The 15,916-nt window shown below is 35.8% G+C and overlaps 1 protein-coding gene across 2 annotated transcripts in view; it reads left to right on the forward strand.

Moving 5' to 3' along the window:
* Positions 1-15,246, forward strand: part of LOC131065989 (gamma aminobutyrate transaminase 1, mitochondrial) — a 210,430-nt gene extending 195,184 nt beyond the window's left edge. For both annotated transcript variants that reach the window (XM_058000646.2, XM_058000647.2), the window contains 2 exons: positions 14,657-14,772; positions 14,865-15,246. In XM_058000646.2, the coding sequence (XP_057856629.2) occupies positions 14,657-14,772; positions 14,865-14,942 (194 nt within the window). In that variant the 3' untranslated portion in view covers positions 14,943-15,246. The remainder of the gene's footprint in view (positions 1-14,656; positions 14,773-14,864) is intronic.
* The last annotated feature ends 670 nt before the right edge of the window (positions 15,247-15,916 follow it).

A 15,916-nucleotide genomic window follows, 5' to 3' on the forward strand; every position in this document is an offset into this window, starting at 1 on the left:
GCTGAAATCAATATATAGACATTGAAATATGGTGTTTATTGTCTTGTTTTCATCCTATTAGGCGTGGTTTCTTTTAGCATTTTAGATAGATCTTTATGTTTTGGGTGTGTAGGTATTTGATAGATTCAGGCTCATACCATTGAGGATATACTGATTGTGTATCCTTTTGTATGGTTAACCTGAGCTTTTGAATTGTGCTTAGTTCAATTGCAGGTGTCTATCTGAGTTGCGCCAGAATTGGGTGCTTAGTCGTGCGTTTGCAGTCTGAAAATCTTCCAAGTCCCCTTGAAGATTGCACCGTTCCTACAAGGTTGTGAGCTATTCTGGCCAAGCAGGAATTGGTTATGTTGAATCCGTTTACCCACATACTAGTCTTGTTAGTTTTAGATATCCTATCCCTTCCCTTTTAATTTTATTTCGCAATTCGAGAATCATAGAAAACCAGCTAGTTGCAAAATCGTAAGTCCCCTTGTGCTCCCAGCAAATCACATCAATCACTGAGTAATCCTGCAGTCAAGACCTGACAACCGAAACATTGAGGCAATCCCCATTGATCAAATTAGCACAGCATTAGGGATTTCCTTATCTCAAGAGAGGATAGAATTCTTAGCAATTTCTATTCTGCATTGGCCAGATGAAGTCGTAGTTCTGCGACTTTAGACACGTCAATAGTGTGCTCGTTGAAGGGCATTAAATCAACGCGCTTTAGGAAAAAACAAGGTGCCTATATAGGAAAATCTCGACATGAGAGAAGGCAGGGCGGAAATAATCACACACAGAAAAAAAGACATGACTTGCAGAGACGTCGCGTGGGTGCAGGTCGACAAACATGGAGAAAAAACTACAAGTCGCAGGAAGAAAAAAATAGTAGAGGGTGGAAAAGAAGTCAAAAGCCCACGCAGAAAAGAACACAAATTATAGACTTACGCCCAGCAAAAATCCTTCGAACTCGGGAACCCGCTACACAAAATTTTCATGTGAAAAAATTCACGGATTATAGATTTTAAAAATTCACCCAAGATGCTTTCTGCTCTAATACCATGAAATTTCTAGTAAATACAAGATGATTATTTACAAAGTGAATGAGAGTACATATAGAATTACAAGTAGCAATGTTTCCTTACAAAAACAATCAAGAACAGAAGCCAGAATTAGAAAGAATCCAAATAAACTAAAATACTATACATACAATATTGACCATTAAATAATATAATAATATATTCTAACAAGAATTAAAGTCTCCACCAATATATTAATGATTTTATCAAAACTCCTAGTGAATATGATATTCAAAATTGAATATTTAACCACCCAGAAATAATCTCAACGCCATCACAATAATATACCTTATTTATCTTTTTGTATAAATTTGATATTCTTGAAGGCACACTTATTGTTAATGTTATAGCTTCTGTCGGATAAAAATAAAAATCATTATGTTTAATTAACCATGCACTGAAACCTTCATTAAACCGATAATCATTATCGATTAAAGGAATCGATATTAATCACCGCAATTAAATCAAACATTGCTAATGTTTTATTATCGTTGTTATTAGTGGTATACTATCGTGGTTATTAGCGAAAATGTAGAGGCATGCCTCTACGTGGACTTAGTCCACATAGAGACATGTCCCTACATGGACATGCCTCTCCGTTCACCTATTTATATTTCTTCCGATCTGCATTTGGAAAACACAGAATGTAAAAAACCCAATGCCACTACAAGTGCAATCATCTCTCCATTACAAGTGCTTCAATCCTTCATTATTTCAAATCGAACTTACCTGTTCATACCAGAGTAAATCTGAATCAGTATTGAATCAAGGAGAAGGAATGCATACACCAAATAAAGTAATGTATTATAATCAGATCTCATTTCCTTAACATGGTATCAGAGCCACGTTGAAAATAATACCAAGAGCAAATATAATTACATAAAATCCAAATCACCATCAAGAAGAAAATAGCAATCATGGTGAATGGACTTAGATTTGAAGACAGACTCGAGGGTGCCACAAATTTCGTCTCATGGAAACTCAGATTAATGATGACATTTAGAGAACAAGAATTAGATACTTTTGTGGAAAATGTCGTATCTATACCAGATGATGAAGATGAGAAAATCCAATGGAAAAGGAGCAACAACAAAGCCATGAAGATCATAGTAGATGTAGTAAAAGATCATATAGTTCCTTCTATATCAAAGTTGGACACTGCACGTGCCATGTTTACCTTCCTAGGAGACATGTATGAGATTAACAACACCAGCCGAGCTCTCTCACTAAAACAACAATTGCATCATGTAAAAATGAACAAGGGTGAATCCATTACATCTTATTTCATAAGAATAACTGAGTTAAGGGATCAATTATCTACAATTGGACATACAATTGATGACAAAGAATTAACAATGTTGGCACTCAACGGACTTCCTACATCTTGGGAAGCTTTTATTTAAGGGATAAGTGCACAATCCAAACTTCCAAAGTTCGATCAACTAAAAACCGACTGCATTCAGGAAGAGTCTAGACTAACAACCAGAGGTATCGGGCTAAACGATACCAATGGAGAGATTCAAGTACTAAACACAAATTCTCACAAGAAAGGGAAGAAAGGAAACTTCAAATGAAAAAAGGGACAAGACAACAATAAACATTCATTCAAAAGAGGGAAGGACATGTCTAAGGTACAATGCTATAGATGTGACCAATATGGACACCTTGTCGTGAAGTGCCTGGAAAAACTCAAGAATCAAGCCTCGTTAGCTGAAATCAGTAAAGACAAAGATATAGAGAAAATGATATTCTTTTCAGCTATATCAAGTGAATTAACGGCTAGCAAGAATACTTGGGTCATTGACAGTGGAGCTTCCCGTCATATCAAGTCGATGAAGGTGAGGAAGTTGTTGATCCTGTGTTTGATGAGAGGATACAGGGGCAGCATATTCCAGAGGTTGATTGGGATAGGAAAGGGGATGATAACATTCAGGCCAGAACCTTCAATGTGATCAGATGAACAAAAAGATGGCTGAAAGATCATCGTTTTGGACGACATCCCATATCTGCACTTAAGAGTAGAAAAATTGGTCGAACTCATGGAACTTATCAAGCATCTCTTTCTCCTTCTCACATTGTTATTGATATTGCTGGTAATGAGAAATAGAGGACGGAGAAAACCAAAACTGCAAATTTAGGAGAATCTTCTCTGGTTTTCTGCAAAACAACTGGATAGTTTTGAAGAAAACTCAAATGAGGAAGTTACCATAGGAGATAACTCCACATACCTTGTGAAAGGAATCGGGACCTGTACAGTTCATCTAAAATCTGGAGTTTCTCTTCAACTAACAGGAGTACTATTTGTACCAGGCATCAAAAGGAATTTGGTTTCTATCTCAACCCTTGAAGACAAAGGGTATCGAATCACCTTCTTGGATGGAAAAGTTCTAACTTGGCCTAAGAACTCAAACATAAAAAAGGCATACACAATAGGGATTCGGGATGGATGTTTATACAAACTTTGCAATGTTCAAACCCAAGCCTTAACTCACGATGTTTCCACTACTAATGAAATATGGCATAGAAGGTTAGGGTATCTTCACTTCTGTGCCCTACCTTCTATAGAAAAACTTGTTACAAGACTACCAAAATTAAATCAAGAACACCAAGGGATATGTAAGGGTTGTGTTCTAGGTAAGAACTCTAAGGGGACTTTTTATTGTAGTGAGAACAAATCCAAAAATATACTTGAACTTATTCACATTGACTTATGTGGTCCAATGACAGTACCCTCCTTAGGGAGATTTTTGTACTATGTTATTTTTGTTGATGACTACTCCAAGAAAACCTGGATTTACTTCCTAAAACTTAAGGAGTCTAATGAAGTACTATCGAAATTTAAGGAATTTAAGGCCTGAGTTGAAAACATGACTGGGAAAAGAATTAAAACTCTAAGGTCAGATAATGGGGGAGAATATATCTCTGAAAACTTTAAAGAATTTTGTAGTACAGCCGGGATTAAGAGGGAGTACACTGTTCCCTACAACCCTCAACAAAATGGGGTAGCTGAAAGGAAAAACAGGACCATAGTAGAAGCAGCCAAGGCTATGATGCATGATCAAAACCTTCACACCTCATTTTGGGCTCAAGCCTCTAACACCGTTGTTTATATACAAAATAGATGTCCTCACTCTATTCTTGACAATATAACTCCTAAAGAAGCATTCATAGGAAATAAGCCTAACTTAAGTCACTTAAGAATATTTGGTTGTCCAGTGTACATCCACATTCCTAAGGAGAAAAGATCCAAACTAGAGCCCTTAGGAAAGAAAGGGATATTTGTTGGTTATAGTGAAACATCCAAAGCCTACAGGATATATGTTCTCGGTCAGAATATAATTGAGCTTAGCAGAGATGTAACTTTTGAAGAAGACATTGCATTCAAAATTTCTAAAAACACTAATGAAGCAGATGATGAGTCTTCTCAAGACATGACTGAGGATCCTGGCATTGAGATTCAGAGGGAGATACTTGTAGAAGATAATGAACCAATGAATTCTACTCCTGTTGAACCTGCTACTAAGAGAAAAAGACCACTCTGGGCAAGGAAAACAATTGAAGAAGCAGAGATCTATGCAGCACCCAAGGAGACATTTAGAGAAAGCAAGAAACCAAGAGGTTATTTAAACTATGTTGCTCTTATGAGTGAACTCATTAAATCCGAACCTTCAAATGTTGAAGAAGCCTTAAAAAATCAAGTTTGGAAGGATGCCATGATTGAAGAGTACCAATCCATTCTGAAGAATGATGTCTGGGATATTGTGCCTAGACCTAAAGGAAAATCAGTTGTTACATCCAAATGGCTATTCAAAATCAAACATGTGGCAGATGGAAGTATTGAAAAACACAAAGCTAGATTGTTGCTAGAGGGTTCTCTCAAAAGACCGGAATTGATTATGAAGAAACATTTGCTCCAGTCACTCGGTACACTTCAGTAAGGACCATAATTGCTATTGCTGCCTCAAAAGGATGGAAAATATACCAGATGGATGTAAAGACTGCATTTTTGAATGGTATCATAGAAGAAGAAGTATACCTAGAGCAACCTGAAGGTTTCACTATTCATAATAGTACTTCTCATGTTTGCAAATTGAAGAAGGCTCTCTATGGGCTCAAACAAGCCCCTAGAGCCTTGTATGAAAGAATAGATAATTACCTCAACAAGTTAGGATTCTCTAAGAATGAAGCAGATCCTAACCTTTACTTCAAAGTAACAAATGGTAACATGTTAATTCTCGTCCTTTATGTTGATGATTTATTAATCACAGGTGAAGATCATCTAATCATAAAGTGCAAACAAGATCTAGCTTCTAAATTTGATATGAAAGACTTATAACAAAAGGATAAAAGAATAAAAGGATATACCATAACACAAAATTTATACGTGAAAAACCTCAAAGAGGAAAAACCATGGTGGGATTTGTGACATATGATATCAGTTCATTGGCCATATGAAAGGATATTACATATAATGGGGGTCTGCACATGCAAGAAGGCACACTGTCTAGAGCATACTGCTCATCACTAAAGAGTCTCATTGACTACAAGCTTCTGCTGAAGTAAAATAATAAAAATGAACACAAAAATGCATCTGTTGTGCCAAACAGAGTTCTGGTTCTAGCTCTACTCTGTACCGGTTCATAAACCCTGAACACTACTATCGGTGTCTCTTCTCCTCCAAGAATGCTTTCCAAACTATCTACAAATCATTGCATGATATAACATTCGCATACAAATGATCTACATACATATACTTCGCATTATGCAGTTTTGCTATATTTTCCTATATTCATATCTATATATTTAAAATGACCTAGCAGACTGGCCTATATACCCATTACAAACAATCTTCCTTATGTCGGCTTACAATACATTACAAAAAGATATTCAATGTCGGCCTCGACAATAATTACAAAATGATTTACTAAATAAATCTTCCTTGATGTTAGCTTCCTTGAAGTATTGATGTCGGTGTAGCCCTGAATACTCTAATGTCGGTGTCTGCCGGTATATGACTTCCATCTGATCTTGTTGCCATCAATGACAACAAAATGAATCCAATGAGTGACAATTGCTGACGATCCCCCCCTTTAGCATTGATGGCAACACTCGTGTGAAAAATGGATTCCCTCCGGTTCAACTGAAATATGCTCCCCCTGAGCAATACACTCCTTCTAATATTTTGATGTCCTTCCCATATGTTCTTATCTGATATTTTCTAATATTTTTCACATATATACATACTCCCCCTTTGGCATTAATGCCAAAGACCGGTGAAAGAATTGAAAGAATTCAGAACAAAAGAATAAATGAATACTGTTAATTTCATTGGAGCTTGACCAACTTCAAAATTTCGGGGTAAGCCTTATCCAACAACTTAAGATGTGTATCCCAGCCGGTTTTGAAAGTTTCAGAAATGGATGCTAATCCACTTAGTAAGTGTGCCAGTGTTTCCTTCTCTTTGACTTCTGCTGGTGTGGGTTTAGCAATCATGTTCATGCACTCTCTCTTATGAACACCCAATGAATCTAATTTAGGACTTACCAGTCCTCTAAAACTTCTTGCCCTTCGCATGATTTTATCGATTTTATCTCTCCTTCTCAAAAGCAAAAATTTGGTTCTCCAAGGACAAAATTTGTCCATCAACAGATGTGGTCAGTGCGGTTAATCCATCAACAAAATTAGCAATGTTAGCTATCTTATCATATTATAACTCCTTCAATTTGCCATCTACACTAGCTATAAGAATTTCTATGTTACAACACACTCTGTAGATATTTGTACACTGTTTTAAACAAACCTCAATAAGAATGAGTTTGGCTTCAAAAAAAAATTTCTCTGTTTCTATGATTTGATCAAAAGTTATTCTTTTAGCTACAGTGAACCTTTCTAAAGCCTGTCGGTCTGCAATTTGCCTCAGTGATTGAAAACTGTTAGAAATATGCTCTGTTAATGTCTTGAGCTTGCCAGAAGGGCTTGCTTCATCTTCAATCTGACAATCAGGTATCAATTTGTGCAATACTGTAACTGATTGATCAATTATTCCCTTGTCTGTAGTACCCTCCTTCAATAATTTCTGAGTTGCCATCATCATCAACTTAGTTGGACTCATCTCAATGACGGATTCCTTCTCAACTTGAGAAGTGTCAATTGCCAAAACCTTTGTCAGGGAATCAGTTTTAACTGCCGGTATAGACTCGTTTTCCTTTACCTTATCCTCTACAACCTGTTTTGCACCAGTGGCTTCGCCACTTGGTGCAGTGTCAATTACTGTTGGTGGAGTATTATCCACAATATTCACAGTATCCTGTACATTGCCTTGCTCAAAAATAGTTTGTGTCGGTACAAATTGTACACTCTCCTTTACTAGTGGTTGTGTCTATTTATCTATAGTTACTGCCGGTGTAGTCAAAATTGGAGTTGAACTTCCCAAAATACCTTTCCCTTTTGATTTGTCTGGAAGAGTGGAAGTTGTAGCCTTAACAAACTCTTCCTCAGATGTAAGAAAATCTAGATTTTTTTGGAAGAATTTGGTCCAACCCTTACTGGTCTCATTTATCACCTCATTTACTCTGCCCATCATAAGGCTTATCTGCTGGTGTTTACTATTGAAAACTGTCCTATTTGCAACATCTATGCATCTTTTCATTTCCTCATTGCTAATAGCACCACACATTTCCAAAAGTTCTACTTCCTTAATCTCTCTATCCCTCTTGACAGCGTCAAGTCTTCTAGCATCAAGTTTATTATACAAAGATAGAGGTATCTCCTTCAAAATTTCTACTAAGGCTTTCTTATAAATGTCTATATGTAGCAAAATAGCCTCTTCTATTTCATTTTACTCATTTTCTTCTAAATCTTCATAATACTTAGATACTTTTTTCAAAATTCCATCTTTTGTAATTTTATCAATTAGCTCAGCACAGGTCCTTTGTGGTCTTACCGGTTTCAGTATCATCATTCTTCTTCTTTTTGCTTGGGGTTGTCGGAGTAGATGTGGCTGGTTTCCTCTTTTGTATAGGCTTCCTTGCTAGTGGTGGCGGTGCAATAGGTTTAGTTGCCTTTCTAACAAGTCTCCTCCTAGGCTCTGCCTTCTTCTGCTCTACCGGTGGTTGATCTACTTTCTTCCTTTGTACCTTTTTGAAAGCTAGAGGTTCATTGTCCTCAAGGTCGGAATCAGAAGTGATGGTAGAAATGTAAGCTTCAGGCTTCTTCACTTCTACAGTACTAGCCACTGTCGGTTCTGCTACTGGTTTTGATCTAGAACCCAGTTGAGTGTCTATCTTATGAATTACATCCTGTACATATGCAGACATCTTTTCTATTTTCTTCTCTCTTCTCTTCCTATTAAAACCAGTTTTAACTTTAAAATCATTTTCTTGTGTCGTGCCAAAATGCTCCGTTTTATCATCTAATTGAGGATCTAACAACATTTTTGCATAGAGGTCCAGGATGTTGTCATCCACCTCATATCCAAGCTCAGTGACCCATATGGTCCTTGGTTCAACTGCTTCCATAAGAGTTTCATCAGTTTTCACCATAAAACAGATATCAGTGGAGTACTTCTCTACAATGTTCTTTGATATTCTCTCCCTCTACCTCATGTTTTCTTGGAATGTTTTGAAATACCCCCAAAGTTTCTCATCTCTGTCGATACCAAGACCAGTGATTGCTTCCTTGATCTGCATACCTACTAGTATGTCATGAGCCCAACACTTCTTCCCTAGACTGGGTAGCTCATTCAGGAAGTAAAGCATTAAACAAACAATCAAGTTTCTGTATCTAAAAGTTCATTTCTTAACTCCCTTGATCTTTCCAAGGTTCAACATCAATTCACTCCTCAACCATTCACATAAATCATATTTTGCATTATTCCTCAGCATCTGATATGTAGCATGAATGCATGAACAAGCAACAGAATTCAATTGGTTGGATTGAGTTACCTTATAACCTATTATCATGCTTGCAAATTTCACATCAGTGTCGGTGATTATGCTGATCCTCATTGATCTACTATCGGGAGTTGCACCGGTGAGTTTCTCAACCTCAGTGTTGGAAATTTTCTTGCCAGGTTCTTGTCCGACTTTGGGTAAGCCGGTGACTGCTTTAATATCCTCCTTCGTGGTCATGTAAGGCCGATCCAGCCAGATGAACTCATTGTGAACCCTACTTGGAACGTATCTGATGACCTCATCTTTGAATTCCGGTATGTACAAAATACCAGTTAACCCTAGATCCTCAATTGTTTTGTATTTTGGTTTGATGGTTCTGGAGTCTCCCAGTATCATGGATTGATACATGCTTTTGATGTGCTTTGTGCCTAGATCCTCCAAGGTGCAGTGAATGTACATATGCATTGACATCTTCAACATACATCACGATGTCAGGAACCCTAGAAAATGCTCCCATAGAGTCTTCTTTCTTAGCAATCAGGGGAACCTCTTTGAATACGGGCCTTAACCTATCCTTAACTTCAACAATGGTGGGATTTGCAATGAAAGTAGGAGTTGAAGATCTAGATGTCATTTTCGAAAAATACCTGAAAGTGAACGCCGGTGGAAGATTTATAACTACTCGAAATCCTTTCACAATGCCTTTGTTTGCCTTTAATTCACCTGCAATTCGCCTTTTCTTCGCTTTGAATGCTTGAATGCTCGGTGAGTGAAAATGAATTCACTTACCCTTTTTATCAACGAATAAAACCCTAATCTTTCTCTGTAATAAATGCTTCGCGAACAACCCTAACGGATGTCGGTTTCACAGTCTTGTGTCGGGTGAAGCTTGATCAATGATGAACACAACTCTCCAGATCTCTTTAGATCTCCTCCGGGGTAATATGCAAGATTTTGCAATGACTTTGCCAACCCCTAAGGCTTATGCCTCAGTTACCAGTGGAATTTCCTACCGATGGAGGAATACCCTGTTCTACCGGTGTAGATCCATCTCCACTTGGTTCTTCAGATTTTCTAACCCATCTCTTGGTGTGATCTTGTTGTATTTCATCTACCTTTTGCTTTCCTTTCTCATTATCTTTATCATTGCTAACCAGTTGAGTCTTGCTTCTGCAATACTTAGCAATATGACCTATTTTGTTGCATGCATAACATGTAACATTGTTCTTTTGAATTGCTTTGACATATCCGTTGTCATTCCTTGACCTACAGTGATTAGCAAAATGTCCAAACTTTCCACATGCATGACATTTAACATTCATTCTGCAATCTTCTGATCTATGACCATATTTCTTGCAATTTGTGCATTGACCGGGAACAAAATTGTAGTTTTGATTTGCTTTATTTCTACATTGTTTAGCCATATGCCCAAATTTATTGCAAACAAAACATCTACCATTGAATTTATAAGCATTAGATTGCCTTACCGGTTTCCTTTGTTCTGATGAGTTTTGCATACCGGTTGTCTGATCTTCATTTGCAATACCAGAGCTTTCACCTTGTACAAATCCAAGTCCTCTAGAATCATCAATCTGCCTTTGTCTTTTCAATAAGTCATCTAACTGTGCAACACTAATTCTGAATTTTTCTTTATACTCACTTGTAGTAGTTAGATCATCTCTTAGAGTAGCTATTTGTCTTTCAAGTTCTTGTTCATTGTTCCGAGAGTGTGCCAAATCAGTTCTCAACAGATTATTCTCATGAGTCGATCTGCCACATTCATCAAATTTGTTATTCAGAGATATAACAAGATTATCTTCCTTCTTTATGTCCTCAATATCTTTTGATAACCTCATAGTCAAATCTTGTATTTCATTCTTAATGAGCATGTTTGCTTGACTTAATTTCTGACATTGTTCCTTAAGTGCATTCTTCTCCTCATCATCCGGGTTTTGCAAAAGTTCTTTTCTCTTGGCTTGAGCTAATGATAACCTTTCTTGCAGGATAAGAATGAATTCATTAGCAGAATTCAATTCATCTTGCAATTTCAAGTTCTTTATCCTTTCAGCATCATAATCCTCAGGAGCCATCTCAAGTTGCTTCTCCATAGCCATGTTCAAAGATTTTGGTTTCAGGATCTTCTTCAAGTTGTTAAACTTCTTCCGAGGTACCAGGCTTGGATACCAATTGTTGGGATCCAAGAACACTGAGAGGGGGGGGGGGTGAATCAATGTTCTGCTGGTATGATAAGATTTTATCCTTTTACACCATACACATATAAACCGATAAACAATTAAACATATAACATGAAGCAAATAAACCATCCACATAAATGAACACCATAACACACAAAATTTATATGTGCAAAACCTCAAAGAGGAAAAACCATAGTGGGATTTGTGACCCACAATATCAGTTCACTGACCATATGAAAGGATATTACATATAATAGGGGCCTGCACATGTAGGAAGGCACATTGCCTAGAGCATACTGCTCATCACTAAAGAGCCTCACTGACTACAAGTTTCTGCTGAAGTAAAACAATAAAAATGAACTCAAAAATGCATCTGCTATGCCAAATAGAGTTTTGGTTCTAGCTCTAGTTTGTACCGGTTCATAAACCCTGAACACTACTACCGGTATCTCTTCTCCAAGAATGCTTTCCAAACTATCTACAGATCATTGCATGATATAACATTCGCATACAAATGATCTACATACATATACTTCGCATTATGCAGTTCTGCCATATATTCCTATATCCATATCTATATATTTAAAATGACCTAACAGACTGACCTATATACGCATTACAAACAATATGCCTTATGTCGGCCTACAATACATTACAAAATGATTTACTAAATAAATCTTCCTTGATGTTGGCTTCCTTGAAGTATTGATGTCGGTGCCGGTGTAGCCCTGAATACTCTAATGCCGGTGTCTACTGGTATATGCCTCCTAATGCCGGTATATGACTTCCATCTGATCTTGTTGCCATCAATGACAACAAAATGAATCCAATGAGTGTCAATTGTCAACAATTTTATTTCTCATTCTAAACTTATTTCACCAGCAATCTTATACATTTATTTTGAAACTGAGATAAGCCTTTATTCAGAACGTAATAAAATATTTCTGAAAATATCTTTCGACTGCATATTTGTTTCCAATGGAGACTTCTCAAATTCTGCAAAACTTCCAACCAGTACACACCAACTGAGAACCCAGAGTGACTCCTCCAAGGCCATCTAGGGTAGATAAGTCTCATTATCAAAAGGACGTCCTTAGGTTTCCGTCCAATCATTCCATAACTTCATCAAACCCAAAGTCTCCCTTTATAATATTATTTTGCAGTTTTATCCTGAGGGTTGCTAATTAATGACTTTAGTTACTTAATATTATTTAATTTTTTTTTTTATTATACTTCGAGTCATAATATTAAATAATTTAATTCCCCTTTTATACATTTTAGCCTATGAAAATTAAATAATATCTATTTCCCAAACCTGTAAAAAACAGGATATTATAGAATCTTACAGTAGAAACCAAAATGGCTTCAAATCTTGCAATTTTGATAACTCATATAAAGAAGCTTTGTTGAAATTGCCTATTTCTAACAGCTTCATCCCAAAAATTCGAAACGTCACTTCCATTTGTGATATTTAGGAGAGCTTTACAAACAAATATCAAACTTCTTAGGTACAGTCATGTATTTGAAAATTTTGTTGTTTCATATGTAGCTGGGTGAAGTGGTTACTGTTCAAGCAAAAGTCATAAGCTTATCCTATTGTTTTACTTGAGGTGGAACAAAACTCAAAGTGGGAAGAGTATATTTTTTAAGAATTTTCTCAAGATAACAATGGTGCGACTAATTGTTGATTCTTTGATTTTGGTGCATCTTGATATTTTGCCTACCATAGAGGTTGGTTTGTCAAGTTTACAGTTGATTCAAGTTCTATAGATTATGTTTCTTTGGATGGCAATAGAACACATGCAATAGAAGGGATAGGTAATGCCTGAATTGTTGTCATTAATGTAATAAAATCCATAACAAGAGATGTTTGGTTTGTTCCAAATGTGAACAAAGATCTATTGTCTTTTGTTACACCCATATGAAACTTTTTCCCCATTTTTCATCTAAGAAAGTGTCATTGTGTTTGAACCAAATTCAACTTGTGGTGTTCCAGTAAGTGATTATAGTTCCTCCTCAAGTCAAAAAGTTGCAGTAAGTGATGAAAGTTCCTCAATTTCAAAACTGGCAGTTGGTGATGAAAGTTCTACCTCATGTCAAAAAAGTGGCAGTGAGTGATGAAGGTTCTCTCTCAACTTAAGGAAAGTGGCTATAATTGATAAAAGTTCCTCCTCGAGTAAAAAAGATGGCAATGAAACCTCAAGTCAAATAGGTGGCAAATAAATTTGTGAGAAAATCAGTTTCTTTAACTTGCAAGTTGAGTGAATACTCTAAACTATGAATGGAAGTGAATGATCGCTAAATCACATAATAGTTCGATATTGCTGATACCAGAAATGTTTTGTTTGAGGGTACAGCTAGTTATATGGCAAGCAGATTTCAAGCCTTCATATTACTTGTATTAATTATGCATGTTTCAGAAAACTGAATATAATGGTGAGGGGTTAGGCCTGCTTTGAAATTTTTGCTGTACTGCATTTTATAAGAATTTTGTATGTTGGAATGGATGCAATTACTGAATGGTTTATAATTATCATGTTTTACAATATCATAAATGTCTAAGCATAAATTAATTAATTTATGGATTCAATATATGTATTAAGTAGGGATGCAGGACTCCTCTCACAAGAAACCTCACAAACACACTTAAGATACGCAGACTTATTTTGTAATCAATTGTTTTTTTAATATATTTGTTTTTCCGTCTTAGAAAGACATGACAAAGGCATCTGGATTGGATAAGACTTGGAACCATAAAATTCTCTTAGGCCTATTTTGTAATCAATTAATTTTTAGAGGATGAAGAAAATTACCCTTTTTCTCGTTGCAAATAATAACATATTTGCATGCAAGTCCAACTGAACTTGCCTCATAGTACTAAATGTTGTAATCTTCTCAAATTCTCTTCCGTAGGACTAATTCAACTCCGTAATCTTATATTTATAGAAACTCTAGACTACTCCTTCTAAACACTTTCGATTGATTGTTTCTAATCGTTATTAACTGCTGCTAAAACTAAAAATGGTTGAAATGAGATTGATTTTTCTGCGTCAAACAATATAGCTCTTCTAATTAGTCCTAAAAGGTTAATCTTCTTAGGTAAGAGGTTGGTAGTTGGTCACCCTGTGTTGAGAGCACCTCTACGCTTATTTGGAGCCCACTTCAATGAACCTAATTTACATTGTAGGATTGATAGTATATCTTGAAGCTTAAGGTTTTGGGCATTTAAATATATGGAAAGCGATTTTAAAGGCATTCAAGTTGAAAAGAGTTGGTCCATAGCTTGTACATTAAGTCATTTATTTTTCTGCAGCTACATAATTTGTTGACTTTTGAGGTGACTTATTTTATAGAGTTTTTTTTGGTTCAGACACTAGTTTTGCAAACCGTATCAAATAACTCTTGTTGAAACAAGATATAGCTCTTCACTGTTCGACCAAACCTCACATTTAATTGAACCTCAGTCAATTATTGACCTCTCTTATATAAGAGTTTTATGTCTTCTATACAGGTATAGGAGCATACTTCGCAGGGAAATGTATGGAAATGGGAATGCTTGTGCGTGTTGCTGGGGATACAATTATGATGTCCCCACCATTCATCATGAAACCTGAAGATATTCAAGAAGTACGTCCAAACTTTTTGTTTGAATTTTATTCCTTCCTAGACTTGGTCATTTCATTATAATTATATACAATTGGCATGGCAATATTTTTCAGCTTATTACCATCTTTGGGAAGGCGTTAAAGGTGACAGAAGAGCATGTTCAATATCTGAAGTCTACACAAAACAAATAAATTTTATCTGCACTTGTGATGATGATGAGAAAATTTCTAAGCTGGTTTCTTATTAAGAGTACGTGATCTGTACTAAAACTATGCTAGACTCTGTCTTGTTGAAAGATGCAAAGATGCAACGATAGTTGTGACAAGACATTCTTGCATTTAGATTGATTATGAAGTGCTGAGTTTTTCCGCAAAGATGTAATTATTTTTTACATGTTTTTAATTTGGTTTTGGGCCATTCAGCCCTCAAAGAAAAACTATCGGACCTTGAATATATACAACAACATATAATATATGTATTTCGAATTTGTCTTCTTGTGGTGACTGCAGAAATATTAATTTTAAAAATATGACAATCCTATCAAAACATATAAAACATTTGCTTAACTTACCAAAAATATTGCTTACAGTCTGATGGATTAGATAACTTGGAAATTTCGTAGTCCAATCTCATATGAACAGTCATCTTACAGCGACTGTATTGTATTGCTAGCTTGTGTTTGTGAATGGTGATTCTAAGAGCAAATGAGTCATCTGAGATACTATCACAAAATCATAAATCATCACATTAATTTAGAAAATGTTTCATATATTAAATTTTTCAATTGCACATCTTTGTAATAAATTTGTGTTCAAACGTATGTATCTATGCTTCGTCCTTTTGAAGGGTTCTATTCTTTTATTGAATATTGTAATGAAATAAAATTAATTTCTTTATTAAAATTATGTTCAATCAATGTAAAAGTATACAATTCAATTAATCTAAACTAGGATAGTTGTAGATTATATTATAGAATTTAGAAAATTAGAAAAAAAAAAAAATTATATTAGAAATCGAGAGAATCCAAAACAAGGAGGCTAAGGCCTTAGCAAAACAAAGTCGTCACCGCCACAGGACAGCTAACACCAAAGTAACAATAGGGTGTGTAATCCGCACAAAAGAGTACTAACAAACTAACTGCATCATGAGAAGTCAACAAAAGCAT

This window comes from Cryptomeria japonica, chromosome 3, assembly GCF_030272615.1.
Source record: "Cryptomeria japonica chromosome 3, Sugi_1.0, whole genome shotgun sequence".
Taxonomy (NCBI): Eukaryota; Viridiplantae; Streptophyta; class Pinopsida; order Cupressales; family Cupressaceae; genus Cryptomeria; species Cryptomeria japonica.